The sequence below is a fragment of the Phoxinus phoxinus genome (genome assembly GCF_949152265.1).
Source record: "Phoxinus phoxinus genome assembly, chromosome: 13".
Taxonomy (NCBI): domain Eukaryota; kingdom Metazoa; phylum Chordata; class Actinopteri; order Cypriniformes; family Leuciscidae; genus Phoxinus; species Phoxinus phoxinus.
Genome location: NC_136888.1, coordinates 35,719,200 through 35,734,470, shown reverse-complemented (window position 1 = coordinate 35,734,470; position 15,271 = coordinate 35,719,200). Strand labels below are relative to the sequence as shown.

At 46.4% G+C, this 15,271-nt stretch overlaps 1 protein-coding gene across 3 annotated transcripts in view; it reads right to left on the bottom strand.

The window, feature by feature from the left end:
- Window position 1: 1 nt before the first annotated feature.
- fancm (FA complementation group M) overlaps window positions 2-15,271 on the bottom strand; it is a 52,788-nt gene continuing 37,518 nt past the window's right edge. Inside the window, exons 14-24 of one of the 3 annotated variants that reach the window (XM_079633411.1) lie at window positions 12,193-13,560; window positions 11,922-12,024; window positions 7,836-7,915; window positions 7,105-7,176; window positions 6,874-6,954; window positions 6,337-6,490; window positions 5,158-5,264; window positions 4,723-5,082; window positions 3,396-3,696; window positions 1,089-1,380; window positions 2-332 (exon numbers count right to left, since the gene is read on the bottom strand). In XM_079633411.1, coding sequence (XP_079489537.1) covers window positions 242-332; window positions 1,089-1,380; window positions 3,396-3,696; window positions 4,723-5,082; window positions 5,158-5,264; window positions 6,337-6,490; window positions 6,874-6,954; window positions 7,105-7,176; window positions 7,836-7,915; window positions 11,922-12,024; window positions 12,193-13,560 — 3,009 coding nt within the window. In that variant the 3' untranslated portion in view covers window positions 2-241. Of the gene's footprint in view, window positions 333-1,088; window positions 1,381-3,395; window positions 3,697-4,722; window positions 5,083-5,157; window positions 5,265-6,336; window positions 6,491-6,873; window positions 6,955-7,104; window positions 7,177-7,835; window positions 7,916-11,921; window positions 13,561-15,271 lie in introns of all 3 variants that reach the window. The other 2 variants (XM_079633409.1, XM_079633410.1) reach the window with 2 other exon arrangements.

Below are 15,271 nucleotides of genomic sequence, written 5' to 3'. Positions count from 1 at the left end.
AGCAGTTATTAAAAGCAGAGCTCTTTTATTTCTCAAAATGGCCCCTGTAAACATAAATACTTCATGACAGAATTACCATTATGGCAACATTCATAATTCGATCTGTACAGAACTTTCCTTAACAGAAAACACACACATACTGACATCACGATATAATCCTGATTATTCCACCGTCTGTGTGACATCATAATAAATCAATAGTTCATGATGTGTTAAAGTGCAGAGAGTGAGTGAGTTAGCATTAGCAGCAGTAGCTGTAGCGCAGACAGCGGTAGATGCCCTCGGCTCGGGAGCGGCTCACACACGCACACGCCTGCAGATCCTGCACTGAACTGAAACACACAGCAGAAACCAGAGTCACTTCACTTCAAACCAGAGTCAGTCCAGAGTCACTTCACTTCAAACCAGAGTCAGTCCAGAGTCACTTCACTTCAAACCAGAGTCAGTCCAGAGTCACTTCACTTCAAACCAGAGTCAGTCCAGAGTCACTTCACTTCAAACCAGTCAGTCCAGAGTCACTTCACTTCAAACCAGAGGCAGTCCAGTCACTTCACTTCAAACCAGAGTCACTGCACTTCAAATAGAGTCACTTCACTTCAGTCAGTCCAGAGTCACTTCACTTCAAACCAGAGTCAGTCCAGAGTCACTTCACTTCAGTCAGTCCAGAGTCACTTCACTTCAGTCAGTCCAGAGTCACTTCACTTCAGTCAGTCCAGAGTCACTTCAGTCAGTCCAGAGTCACTTCACTTCAGTCAGTCCAGAGTCACTTCACTTCAGTCAGTCCAGAGTCACTTCAGTCAGTCCAGAGTCACTTCACTTCAGTCAGTCCAGAGTCACTTCACTTCAGTCAGTCCAGAGTCACTTCACTTCAGTCAGTCCAGAGTCACTTCACTTCAGTCAGTCCAGAGTCACTTCAGTCAGTCCAGAGTCACTTCACTTCAAACCAGAGTCAGTCCAGAGTCACTTCAGTCAGTCCAGAGTCACTTCACTTCAAACCAGAGTCACTTCACTTCAGTCAGTCCAGAGTCACTTCACTTCATTCAGTCCAGAGTCACTTCACTTCAGGAGAGGGTGTGCAGTCCACGTACCTGCGGATCATATGACCGACGGAGCTGTAGCGATGGCACATGTTCAGCGCAGTGATGTAGCTCACGTTCGGCAGCGTCAGGCAGAACTGAAGAGCCTGCTGCCGGTGACCTTTGACCTCCAGGGGTACGTCGATGGCCTGACCTTTCCTGCTCTCCACATGAGTGAGGTCACTCAGAATCGAGGCGGTTTGGTCCGGGCCGTTGCTGACCAGGAGCCGAACGCCCGCCTTCACCAGCGCCGCTAGTGTCCCGTCGTAATAGCGGCTACGCTGAAACACTCGCGCCGCCTCGCCTGACACACACACACACACACATCACAGACAAGTCTTAGAGCGCAAACATGAATGATGAATGAATGAATGTCTTTATTGTCATTGCATTGGATTGGGGGTCAGGTCAGGAAGCAGACAGACTGGCTAAACCGACCGTCTGCTAGCTGTCTCACGTCAATGAGGTCAGATAAATCCCATCTCACAGAGCCTCACCTAGATATCATCATGTAGAGACTGTGTCTGTTCCACGAATTAGGAAATACAAAAAACTCCCAGCGAGCACACTCAGGCCCTTAAAGGTACACTGTGTAGTTGAAGTATTTTATTAGCTAAAATCAATGTCTTTATTCATAAATATGTTCTCAATGGTGTAAAATTACTTCTGCCAATGATCTGACCTATCCTTAAGCAAAAAATTTATTATCTTTATTTACATTGGATGGGTTAGCCCATCTTTCATTTGAAAGTCATGTGTCTAGTATCTGTAAAGCTGCATTTTTCCATCTTAAAAGTATATCTAAATTACGTCATATGCTCTCAATGAATAATGCGTAACAATTAGTTGATGCGTTCATGAGCTCAAGGCTAGATTATTGTAATGCTCTACTGGGTGGTTGCCCTGCACGCTTAATAAACAAACTACAGCTAGTTCAAAACGCAGCCGCTCGAGTTCTTACCAGAACCAGGAAGTATGACCATATTAGCCCCGTTCTGTCAACACTGCATTGGCTGCCTATTAAACATCGTATAAATGTTCAAATATTGCTGATCACTTACAAAGCACTAAATGGTTTATCTCCGCAGTACTTGAGCGAGCTCTTAACGCATTATAGTCCTTCACGTCTACTGCCATCTCACAACTCCGGCCAGTTAATAATACCTAGAATATCAGAATCGACTGCTGGCGGTAGATCCTTTTCCTATTTAGCACCAAAACTCTGGAACAGTCTTCCTACCATTGTCCGGGAAGCAGACACACTCTGTCAGTTCAAATCTAGACTAAACACACATCTCTGCGGCCTAGCATTCACATAACACATTCAATGTTCAATGCTCACAACTCAATGTTAGGCTGCATAGATTAGAACAGCCGGGAACACTTCCCGTAATCCTGATGTACTCGTTACATCATAAGAAGAATGGCATCTACGCTAATATTAGTCTCTCTGTTTATCCCGAGGTTTTCCCGCAGCCTGCCGGATCCAGATCTGAGGAAGGACCTTAATTCTTGCTGCGCACGTGAGTATCACAGGTTCAGTGTAAAGTCTGAGTAGAGAGAACGCTGTCGTCTTAGCGGCCTCTAATTTAATAACTAATTATCCTTTCGATGGAAGTGAATCAATCAAAACTAACTTTAGCTGGAAAATAACTATTCAAGAACCGCTATAAAGCCAAAACACTGTTACCTTAAATTATACGTTTATCATTTGAAAAAGCGAGGCGCTAGAGAGCACTATTCGTTTGAATGCAAGATACGATTTTACTGCTAGATGGGAGAAATTCCTACACAGTGTTCCTTTAAGAGAGCGGCCAGAAAAATATACACACACTCTCCTCTCTCCCTCTCTCTCTCTCTCTCTCTCTCTCACACACACACTCTTCTCTCTCTCTCTCTCTCTCTCTCTCTCTCTCACACACTCTCTCTCTCACCGGGTTTGCAGCGCTCGCTCTGCACGATCACACACACACACACTCTTCTCTCTCCCTCTCTCTCTCTCTCTCTCACACACACACACTCTTCTCTCTCCCTCTCTCTCTCTCACACACACACACACTCTTCTCTCTCCCTCTCTCTCTCTCTCTCTCTCTAACACACACACACACTCTTCTCTCTCTCTCTCTCTCTCACACACTCTCTCTCACCGGGTTTGCAGCGCTCGCTCTGCACGATCACACACACACACTCTTCTCTCTCCCTCTCTCTCACACACTCTTCTCTCTCTCTCTCACACACTCTCTCTCTCTCTCTCTCACACACTCTCTCACCGGGTTTGCAGCGCTCGCTCTGCACGATCACACACACACACTCTCTCACCGGGTTTGCAGCGCTCGCTCTGCACGATCACACACACGCGCTCGTACTCCTCCTGCAGCCGCTGGATGCGCTCCGTCAGGCGTCTGCGGTTCTGAGCGCTCGAGACCTCGGCCTCGCTCTGCCACTCCACACACATGCGGCTGCTCACGATGAAGTCTGCGCTGACCAGCGAGCACACCTGGACCTGCAGGCCGTGGCGCAGGCGCAGACGAGACACGACCTCTGACCCTGCGCTGATGCAGCGGCCGTCCACTAACACTCTCAGAGGAGCGTCAGACACACTCCGGGTCGACTCGCTCACCTGCGGACAAACACCGTTAAACACACCGTCTGCCTTTACATGCACATGAACTTTAATGACATCCCATTCTTAATCTCTTCTGGGACGGCTTTCCCCAAGGGTTAGGAGTGTTTCCCCTTAGTTACTGTTGCTACGTCCGTCAACTTCATCTGGGCTCTGGTTTGGTATCAACATGGCTTATGCTGTGACGGCTCTTCCTGCTGAAATTTTATCAAACTTTTATAAAGCAGCAAATAAAGTGTCCGATAGAAGTAGAAGCGGCTCAGTGTGCGTTCGAAGGATATATTCAAGACATACCGGAGAAACACAAGCAACAACAAGGCATCCTAATAGAGGCAAAAAAGAGCTGGGTCTCTATTCACTTCTATAATCGTTATTACAAAGCAAACGGACTACGCGAGTATAAAGTTGTGTTTATTAGCAGTGTGTGCTAGCGTATCAACAATTAGTGTAGAGAACCGAAATCATGACCTAGACCAGCATAAAACTGTCTAACTAGTGTAACTTCACAGTAAGGTTAAAAGCTAAAAGTGTGTTGTTGATCTTGAGGGGTTTCGCTGACTGAGGACGTCCACACAGTTTAATCCAAAGACGACACTTGTCAGGATTTGACCGGTATTGGGAAGGGGAAAACGGACACCTCCTCCAACCTCTCTGGGAAACACGTATCTGTGTTACAAACGCCCCAGACACAACGCTTAACCATATTTCTGAATAAACTACGACGATAATAGCCTGCCGAGACCAAACATATGAGACGCCGGTGTTAAAGTCAATGGAGCGCTGTGAACAAGTGTCGGACCGCTGTGGAGCTCGTTCTCGGCTGCGCTGTGATTGGTCAATCTACATTCTAGGGCGTGGCTTAGCCAAAGGCGAATTCAGCCCTAAGCTGTTCTATCGGGTTGAGGTCAGGACTCTGTGGCCATGGAAGTGAGGGGAACTCCTGAATTAAATGATTTGGAGGGCTGTCCCAATACTTTTGGCAATATAGTGTGTGTAGACCTGCATGAAGAGCTGGAGTCTCACCGGTGTCTCCGAGTGGCAGTCGGGCTCTTCCGGCAGCGAGGCCTGATCACTGAGCCTCTGCCGCTTCTGGAGACACTGCGGGACTTTAAACACAGAGTCTGGTCCCTCACACTCCTCCTCTTCCTCACTGGAGTCCTGAACACGCACGATCCGGGAGCGCTTGCTTCTCTCCGGCTGGACCGCGGCGCTCGCCGCCCGGATCCGAACCCTGCGGCGCGTGGCGTAGAGCTTCCGGCCGTCCGCGGACGAGTCTTCGGGGATCAGCTCCACCGGCTCTTCATCACACACACTCTCCTCCTCCTCCTCACTGCCATCAAACACAAAGCTGTCTTCCGCGTACGTCTCGTCCTGCTCCGGCACCTGCGCTCACACAACACAGTTTGATTGGATGACACGAGGTCATGATTGTCCTGATCATCAGCGCATGGCACTCACCTGTGAGAAGACATTGATGTTATGTTTGGGTTTATACGTCAATCGAACCGGGTTCGGCACCGCTGGACTCCTCACCGACTTCAGATAGAACGCCTGCATCTCAGAGTCTGACGACGGGAACGTGACAGAGTTCCAGAAATGAAAATGAACCTTACTTGATATTTATCCTGAGACTGGTTTTTATTACAGGGAGAGAATAAAGACTGTGACGTACCGATCATAAATACAGTAAAACAGTGAAATATTATTATAATGTAGATCATCAGTTCTCTATGTGAATATACAGTAAAGTGTAATTTATTCCTGTGATCAAAGCTGAGTTTATCATCATTACTCCAGTCTTCAGTGTCACATGATCCTCCAGAAATCAGGATAATATGAGGATCTGATGCTCAAGACACAGTTATGATTATTATCAGTGTTGAACACAGTCGTGCTGAATCAGATTTCTGTGGAAACTGATATTTATTTTCCAGGATTCTTTGATGAATTGAAAGTTAGGATAGAATCTTTTGTAACATCATAGAAGTCTTTACTGGCACTTTAGATCAATTCTTGTTAAATAAAATTATAAAAAAAACAAACAAACTTTTGAGCAGCCGTGTGTGTGTGTGTGTGTGTGTGTGTGCAGCGGATCTCACCGTTCAGACCCTGAGAGCACTGGGTCGTGTGTGTGTGTGTGTGTGTGTGTGCAGCGGATCTCACCGTTCAGACCCTGAGAGCACTGGGTCGTGTGTGTGTGTGTGTGTGTGTGTGCAGCGGATCTCACCGTTCAGACCCTGAGAGCACTGGGTCGTGTGTGTGTGTGTGTGTGTGTGTGTGCAGCGGATCTCACCGTTCAGTCCCTGAGAGCACTGGGTCGTGTGTGTGTGTGTGTGCAGCGGATCTCACCGTTCAGACCCTGAGAGCACTGGGTCGTGTGTGTGTGTGTGTGTGTGTGTGTGTGTGTGTGTGTGTGTGTGCAGCGGATCTCACCGTTCAGTCCCTGAGAGCACTGGGTCGTGTGTGTGTGTGCAGCGGATCTCACTGTTCAGTCCCTGAGAGCACTGGGTCGTGTGTGTGTGTGTGTGTGTGTGTGTGTGTGTGTGTGTGTGTGTGCGCAGCGGATCTCACCGTTCAGACCCTGAAAGCACTGGGTCGTGTGTGTGTGTGTGTGTGTGTGTGTGTAGCGGATCTCACCGTTCAGTCCCTGAGAGCACTGGGTCGCGTTGACCACAAACCCCTGCAGTGAACGGTTCTGTTCATCTCCATCATCTTCATCTGTCGAAACCTCCTCGTCCTCCGAGAGCTCGGCCTCCTCGTCCAGAAACTGCCGGCCCTCGCGACGCAGAACCTTCAGGAAGACATTTAATATTCAGCAATATTGTAGATCTCCTGCACTGACAGCATTATATGAGAACTGAGCTGAGCTGAGCTGGACGATGACATCGCTGTTCTCCAGAGCGGATATATTTATAAATATATTAATAACTTTTTTACAACAAAACTGAGCATCACTGAACTACTTAAGCTGGACTGTGGCGCTGTTCTCTTCTGGACACACACTTAGTTGCATTATTTCCCTGTTATCTCTGTAAAGCTGCTTTAAACACTGTATTTGAAAAAGTGTTATAGAAATAAAGGAGACTTGACAGGAAATGATGCGTGATGATAACCGAAGGCTGGCGCTGCTTCTGTGTGTTGTGTGTTCGTGTTCCAGTGGTGTGTGTGACGTACGTGAGGCTTTCTGCCGCGCTGGGGCTTGACGTCTCGGGGCCGGTGAGCGCTGACCTCCTGAAAATCATCACTGTCCTCCGACTGAAAAACACAAGCACTGCATGAAGCGCTGGAGAACACACACCACTCACGCGCCACACACCGCTCACGCGAACACACACCGCTCACGCGAACACACACCGCTCACGCGAACACACACCGCTCACGCGAGCAACCGGGCCGCAGCCGTACCGTGTCCAGCGCAGCGGCGGGTTTCCTGCGAGCCTGAACGGGAGACTCCACGTCACTGCAGATCTTTGACTGCTGTGGACACACACACACACACACGCACACGCACACACACAATTGGCATTGCTCTTTATCTCAGCATGAGAAACTTGCTGCTTTCATCCAAAGATGCAAATTAAACTTGTGTAAAGTCAGAATAAGGCACACACTTTTGCACTAGCAGTGTTTCCATCCCATGTTTTCAGGAGAACAAAATCATCACTTCCTGGGAAACTGGCGCAAAATATCAGTAATAAAAGATTGAATGTTGAACAGTAAAGCCCGTAAAGCTCCATTAAACAATATTAAGAGAAACAACTTTTGATTTTAATAATGAATCAGTAAATGATAAAAGTATCTTTAACTAAGAAGAGTTTTCCATTGTTAACTAACATGAACAAATAGAAGCGGATTCTGATGACAGACTTTGCGTGTCATTAGAGACGCTGCGACGCCATTGGTCCGCTGGTTACTCCAGTTATCCAATCACAGCCTCTGCTGAGGCCAAGCCACATGAGGCTTGAGGGATTTATTCAGTAAATGTGTTTCCATCGTAGTTTATGCGCATGTCTTCTTATCAGATAAAAAAATAATCCGCCTATAAATGAGAGCATATGTTTTTTCTGAGCATTTTAAGTGCGTTTATGTGGAGGAAACAGAGCTAGTGTCACATGACAAACACACAGCAATCTGACCTCTGGAGTGACCACCGGATCGGCTTTCTGAGCTGAAGTCCGTAGAGGCGTCTCGCCCTCGCTGTCGCTGCTCAACACGCCTGAAACACACACACACACACACACACACACACACGGTTCTTCAGCTTATGGTTCGTCCTAGAAAACCAGCTTTGCATAAAGAGGAAGCCGTAAACGCCGTTAGAAACGCACAAGGTTTGGTGGGGTGTGGCGGTTCATGCTAATCAGGTCATTATGGTAATTATTAGAATTAGATGCAAAATACAGTATATATTTCAGTCAGCATCATATACCGCCGTCCATATCGTGACACATGCATGTCTGAGCATTTTTGTGTTCCCCAGCTTGTAAGTTGTTGTGGCGTTTCGTGTCAAAAATGAGCGGCCAACAAAAAATAGCTTATAAATCTCTGGTTATGCTACATCATCACCAAATACTGGATTCAATCTTTTAGTCAACTTGTGTTCTTCCTGTTCCAGACGAGCCAGCTTTATTTATATAATATATAGGGCCGTATCTTGCACCAGCGCAATTGACTTTGTACACGACGCATGTATCATTCCTATTCTGCACCCGCGCACAGCGACTCTTCCCTCCACAAACGCACGTCGGTAAATTAGGGAATGAACTTGCGCTCGGGGGGGGCGGTTCAGTGAAAAGAGGAGTGTGTTCCGGCGCAAACGTTCCCTGGTGATATTCTGCAGTTCCAGAAAACAACTCCGCCACTGACCAGGAGAAACCCAGTCTAAAGACAGCGGCGCCGCGCGTTAGTCATATGCTATTTTAAGGGCGCGTGCTTGGCCATTATGTAGCGTGTGAACAACACACACACTTTGATTCTCTCATCTAAACAGACGCAGCAGTTTTCATTTTTGCAAATCATACATTATTACAAGGAAAAATATTAACACACGAGGGAAATCATTGTTGTGTCCGTGAAGATGTGAAAAAATAGGCATAAATCTAGATTACACATTTACCCAAATTATTATACGCCTGTTTAACCGAAGCTAATGTGTGTGTGTTTCTCCATCATCCCCAATGTCACTTCTCTGTGTTTTACGGCCCTGACGAGAACGTCGGTCTCCTCGGCTGTGAACCGCTCCTGGCGTGCGCCGTTATAATAGCAATCCACCGTTATAATAGCGATCCGCCGTTATAATAGCGATCCGCCGTTATAATAGCGATCCGCCGTTATAATAGCGATCCGCCGTTATAATAGCAATCCGCCGTTATAATAGCAATCCGCCGTTATAATAGCGATCCGCCGTTATAATAGCGATCCGCCGTTATAATAGCGATCCGCCGTTATAATAGCGATCCGCCGTTATAATAGCGATCCGCCGTTATAATAGCGATCCGCCGTTATAATAGCGATCCGCCGTTATAATAGCGATCCGCCGTTATAATAGCGATCCGCCGTTATAATAGCGATCCGCCGTTATAATAGCGATCCGCCGTTATAATAGCGATCCGCCGTTATAATAGCGATCCGCCGTTATAATAGCGATCCGCCGTTATAATAGCGATCCGCCGTTATAATAGCGATCCGCCGTTATAATAGCGATCCGCCGTTATAATAGCGATCCGCCGTTATAATAGCGATCCGCCGTTATAATAGCGATCCGCCGTTATAATAGCGATCCGCCGTTAAAATAGCGATCCGCCGTTATAATAGCAATCCTCCGTTATAATAGCAATCCACCGTTATAATAGCGATCCGCCGTTATAATAGCGATCCGCCGTTATAATAGCGATCCGCCGTTATAATAGCGATCCGCCGTTATAATAGCAATCCGCCGTTATAATAGCGATCCGCCGTTATAATAGCAATCCACCGTTATAATAGCAATCCACCGTTATAATAGCGATCCGCCGTTATAATAGCGATCCGCCGTTATAATAGCGATCCGCCGTTATAATAGCGATCCGCCGTTATAATAGCGATCCGCCGTTATAATAGCGATCCGCCGTTATAATAGCAATCCGCCGTTATAATAGCAATCCGCCGTTATAATAGCAATCCACCGTTATAATAGCAATCCGCCGTTATAATAGCAATCCACCGTTATAATAGCAATCCACCGTTATAATAGCGATCCGCCGTTATAATAGCGATCCGCCGTTATAATAGCGATCCGCCGTTATAATAGCGATCCGCCGTTATAATAGCAATCCACCGTTATAATAGCAATCCACCGTTATAATAGCGATCCGCCGTTATAATAGCGATCCGCCGTTATAATAGCGATCCGCCGTTATAATAGCGATCCGCCGTTATAATAGCGATCCGCCGTTATAATAGCGATCCGCCGTTATAATAGCGATCCGCCGTTATAATAGCGATCCGCCGTTATAATAGCGATCCTCCGTTATAATAGCAATCCACCGTTATAATAGCGATCCGCCGTTATAATAGCGATCCGCCGTTATAATAGCGATCCGCCGTTATAATAGCGATCCGCCGTTATAATAGCAATCCTCCGTTATAATAGCGATCCGCCGTTATAATAGCGATCCGCCGTTATAATAGCGATCCGCCGTTATAATAGCGATCCGCCGTTATAATAGCAATCCACCGTTATAATAGCGATCCGCCGTTATAATAGCAATCCTCCGTTATAATAGCGATCCGCCGTTATAATAGCGATCCGCCGTTATAATAGCAATCCTCCGTTATAATAGCGATCCGCCGTTATAATAGCAATCCGCCGTTATAATAGCGATCCGCCGTTATAATAGCAATCCACCGTTATAATAGCAATCCGCCGTTATAATAGCGATCCGCCGTTATAATAGCAATCCGCCGTTATAATAGCGATCCGCCGTTATAATAGCAATCCGCCGTTATAATAGCAATCCACCGTTATAATAGCAATCCGCCGTTATAATAGCAATCCGCCGTTATAATAGCGATCCGCCGTTATAATAGCAATCCGCCGTTATAATAGCGATCCGCCGTTATAATAGCAATCCGCCGTTATAATAGCGATCCGCCGTTATAATAGCAATCCGCCGTTATAATAGCGATCCGCCGTTATAATAGCAATCCGCCGTTATAATAGCAATCCACCGTTATAATAGCAATCCGCCGTTATAATAGCAATCCACCGTTATAATAGCAATCCGCCGTTATAATAGCGATCCGCCGTTATAATAGCAATCCGCCGTTATAATAGCGATCCGCCGTTATAATAGCAATCCGCCGTTATAATAGCAATCCACCGTTATAATAGCAATCCGCCGTTATAATAGCAATCCACCGTTATAATAGCAATCCGCCGTTATAATAGCAATCCACCGTTATAATAGCAATCCGCCGTTATAATAGCAATCCACCGTTATAATAGCAATCCGCCGTTATAATAGCAATCCACCGTTATAATAGCAATCCGCCGTTATAATAGCAATCCGCCGTTATAATAGCGATCCGCCGTTATAATAGCAATCCGCCGTTATAATAGCGATCCGCCGTTATAATAGCAATCCGCCGTTATAATAGCAATCCGCCGTTATAATAGCGATCCGCCGTGGAACAAGCGCGCCGGCTCTTAAAGGGAATGTGAGAGGACGCTCTGATTGGTTTATTTCACGTTACGCCCAAACCACACCTATGAGTAATGAAGCGACTTCAGACCAACACATTTTAGATTTGCGTCAGGTCAAGAGTCGTTTATCCCGCCGGGATATCTTTTTACTCTATTACTCTATTAGTTCCTTTTATAATGGTTTTAATTTTCCTTGCTTTTATTTAGATTATTTTAATTCTGTGTAAATCACTTTGAATTGCCAGTGTATGTGCTATATAAATAAACTCGCCTTGCCTTTAAATATCTGATCTGAAGAAGCTTTTAACCTTTTCACTCGTAAACCGAGGAGCATAAACTCAACGAGGCCTACGATCACTCAGATCCACACACACACACACACACACACAGTAAACCTGTGCTAATGGGAAGAAAACCCAGTTGACTAAAGAGTGAATCCAGTATTGTATGATAATATGGTCTGATGAGAGATTAACTGGGAACATCACATCAGGATTGCATGAATCGAGTGACCCGTGTGTGTTACGCCCCTCCTGACCTGCAGAACGCCCTCGAGAGACTCCACCTGCACTGGAGAGACCGCGGTGGAACAGCTCTGTCCTCAGAGATGGAGTGGCCTGACCCGGGAGCACACCCCTCGCCTGACCCGGGAGCACACGGTCCGCCTGACCCGGGAGCACACCCCTCGCCTGACCCGGGAGCACACGGTCCGCCTGACCCGGGAGCACACCCCTCGCCTGACCCGGGAGCACACCCCTCGCCTGACCCGGGAGCACACGGTCCGCCTGACCCGGGAGCACACCCCTCGCCTGACCCGGGAGCACACGGATCGGTGTGGAAGCGCTGGGTCTCGGCGCCGGACTCCACTGATCAGAGACCAGCGATCGCTCAGATCTCACGGTTCCTGCGGCCGGACGAGGACGAGACGTCGCATCGACACACTCCTCCTCCTCGGACTCAAACCCCAGGTCAAAGTTCACAGAGAAGAAGTCCTGCGAGCAGTGGAACGCCTGATCGGATCCTGTGTCCTGCTCGTCGACCTGCTCTCCTTCAGGTCCAGTGCTCTTATCTGGCGTCCGGATATCAGGAACGCTCAGCTGAAGGAAAGCCTCGTCGTCCCCGAACAGGTCCAGGCTGTCCTGCTCTTCCCGATGCTCTTCCCGTTCCTTTTCCCGATGCTCTTCCCGATCCTTTTCCCGATGCTCTTCCCGTTCCTTTTCCCGATGCTCTTCCCGTTCCTTTTCCCGATGCTCTTCCCGTTTCTTTTCCTGATGCTCTTCCTGATGCTTTTCTCGCTGCTCTTTCCATTCCTTTTCCCAATGCTCTTCCCGATGCTCTTCCGATTCCTTTTCCCGATGCTTTTCCCGATGCTCTTCCCGTTCCTTTTCCCGATGCTCTTCCCGTTTCTTTTCCTGATGCTCTTCCTGATGCTTTTCTCGCTGCTCTTTCCATTCCTTTTCCCAATGCTCTTCCCGATGCTCTTCCGATTCCTTTTCCCGATGCTCTTCCCATTCCTTTTCCCGATGCTCTTCCCGTTCCCGCTGTTTTTCCTGATGATCTTCCCGATGCTCTTCCCGTTCCTCCTCCACTCTCGTGAAGGCCTCGTCGTCGTCGAACAGCTCGTCCCAGCCCGGAGAAAGAGCCTCGGGATCCTCGCGCTCCCTGTTAGCCGACGCCAGGCTGAACGTCACCTGGAACACATCAGAAACCGTGTCCGTTGGGAAAACGCCGAGGTCTGGGAGCAGGAACTCCTGCGGAGGCGATCGGGACAGCAGATCCTCCACATCGGCCAGGATCCTCTGGAAGGCTTTGGTCGTGAGGCTGTGACGGCAGCGCTTCGGACTGATGTCCTGCTCCGGCTGATAGAACATGTGCTGTAGATCCGAGCTCTCATCCTCGGGATCTCCCAGCAAACAGTCCAGGCACTCGTGCTGGGATGAGGGATCCGACTCGGGATCGACTCGCTCGTGTGTGTCGAGCCGGCTCTCTGCGCTCGGGATCGGCCTCACTGACGTCCTGCCGTCCTCTTCCCGCTGATCCGCAGACCGAGACGCCGCGTGGGGTTTTGACCTCTTCTTTCGAGGGATCGTGCCGGCGTTTGGCTTTGTTGTTCTGCCGCCCTGAACTTCCTCTTCCTGTGGATGCAGCGCGCGCTCCGGCTCAAAACTGCTGTCGCCCTGTGAGGACAGAAGACCTCATCAATCTGACGGAATCAGCCATCGTAATGCTATTATACATATAAATACATATATATATACAAATAAATATTAAAAAAACATTACTAAATATTTTATATAAATATAATTATCTATTAATATACAAATAATAGATTTGTAAACATAAATATTATATAAAAATGTTGCGTATAGGAAATATTTATTTACATGCACACACATATTTAGTATATATATACACATAAAATATTAAATTGAAATATATAAATAAATATAAATAAAAGCCATTATTTTGTATATGTAAATACACACACGTGCTTGTATATATTTAAGAAATATTTGCATTTATATACTGTGTATATATTTATATATAATTTATATTATATATAAATATAAATATTTTATATATAAATAACAGATTGCATGCACGTGTGTGTATTTATATATACAAAATAATTATACACAGTACACACACGTATATTATGGAAACACAAACTTTTATTTTGGATGCGATTAATCGCGATTAATCTTTGCCCAGCACTAATTTAAATGTATATAAAATAAATATATAATATAAAACATATCATTCAATCTATCTAAAGTGTTTAATTTAAATAAATATAAACAATAAATATGCATGTATATATATGTGTGTGTGTGTGTGTGTGTGTGTGTGTGTGTGTGGTTGTGTCTGAGTACAACATATAAACATATTAAATAAATATAATATAAAAATAATACAATTCTGAAGATAAAGTATCAGCTAAATGATTAAGGTCATGTAAATCAAACCTATTCTTTATAATGGCCAAACGAGATGCACATAAATCATCTTATCTTCACAATATTTATTCAAGTGCTCTATATTGGCTGATGAGAGTCTGAGAGGGTCATGTGACTGATCAACAGTGACTAGTTAGTAACCATTCAAACATGTGAAGTCCTGCTTCTGCTTCTAGTTATGATACAGTATCAACTGCAACTGAAGCTTTAATATTCTAAATATAAAACATAAACTAGTGCTTAACGTCATAACGAGGTCATGTGACCATCATGTGAAGCGGCTGAAGACAATAGATGCTTTATGTGATTCTGACTCGCCGCTGCAGCCACGAGTCATCAGGATAACAGCCTCTTATAGAGCCCGGTGTGGATCTCCGGCTCGCCGCCGCCGCTCCAGCCGCTGATGAGCCGAGTCCGCGCAGGAGAACCCGGAGTCGGCAGATGTAGGTCACATGACACACCTCCAGCGCTTATGCAACCGCTCTGAGAAGCGTTACATAAGAGCGCACGCATAGAACTGATGAAACCACTCTCTCTCTGACGTCACACACACACACCACACACACACACTCTCCCATTACATCTTCTACTAGTCATCATCAATTAGGTTTTGTTCTTTTTGTAATCTTGACAAAACACATGATGAATAGCTCCATCTATACAGCGCTGTAACCATATAGATTGTTCCACAGCAGCTGTACGGAGATCACAGGAGATCACAGTAACAGTGTTCTGCTTTACAGCAGCTCTAGAATACAGTTATTGTCCAGATAAAGTCCATTATGGTTGAGACTTCTATATTTGGTCACTGTTCCGGGATATTGTGACAGAAATTAATTCAAACGTTGGTGTTTTTGTTTCGGCGCCTAATCAAAATCTCATAGGAAGCTTAACTTCTGCTTTGGAAGAAGTTGTTCAGACACCGCTCTGA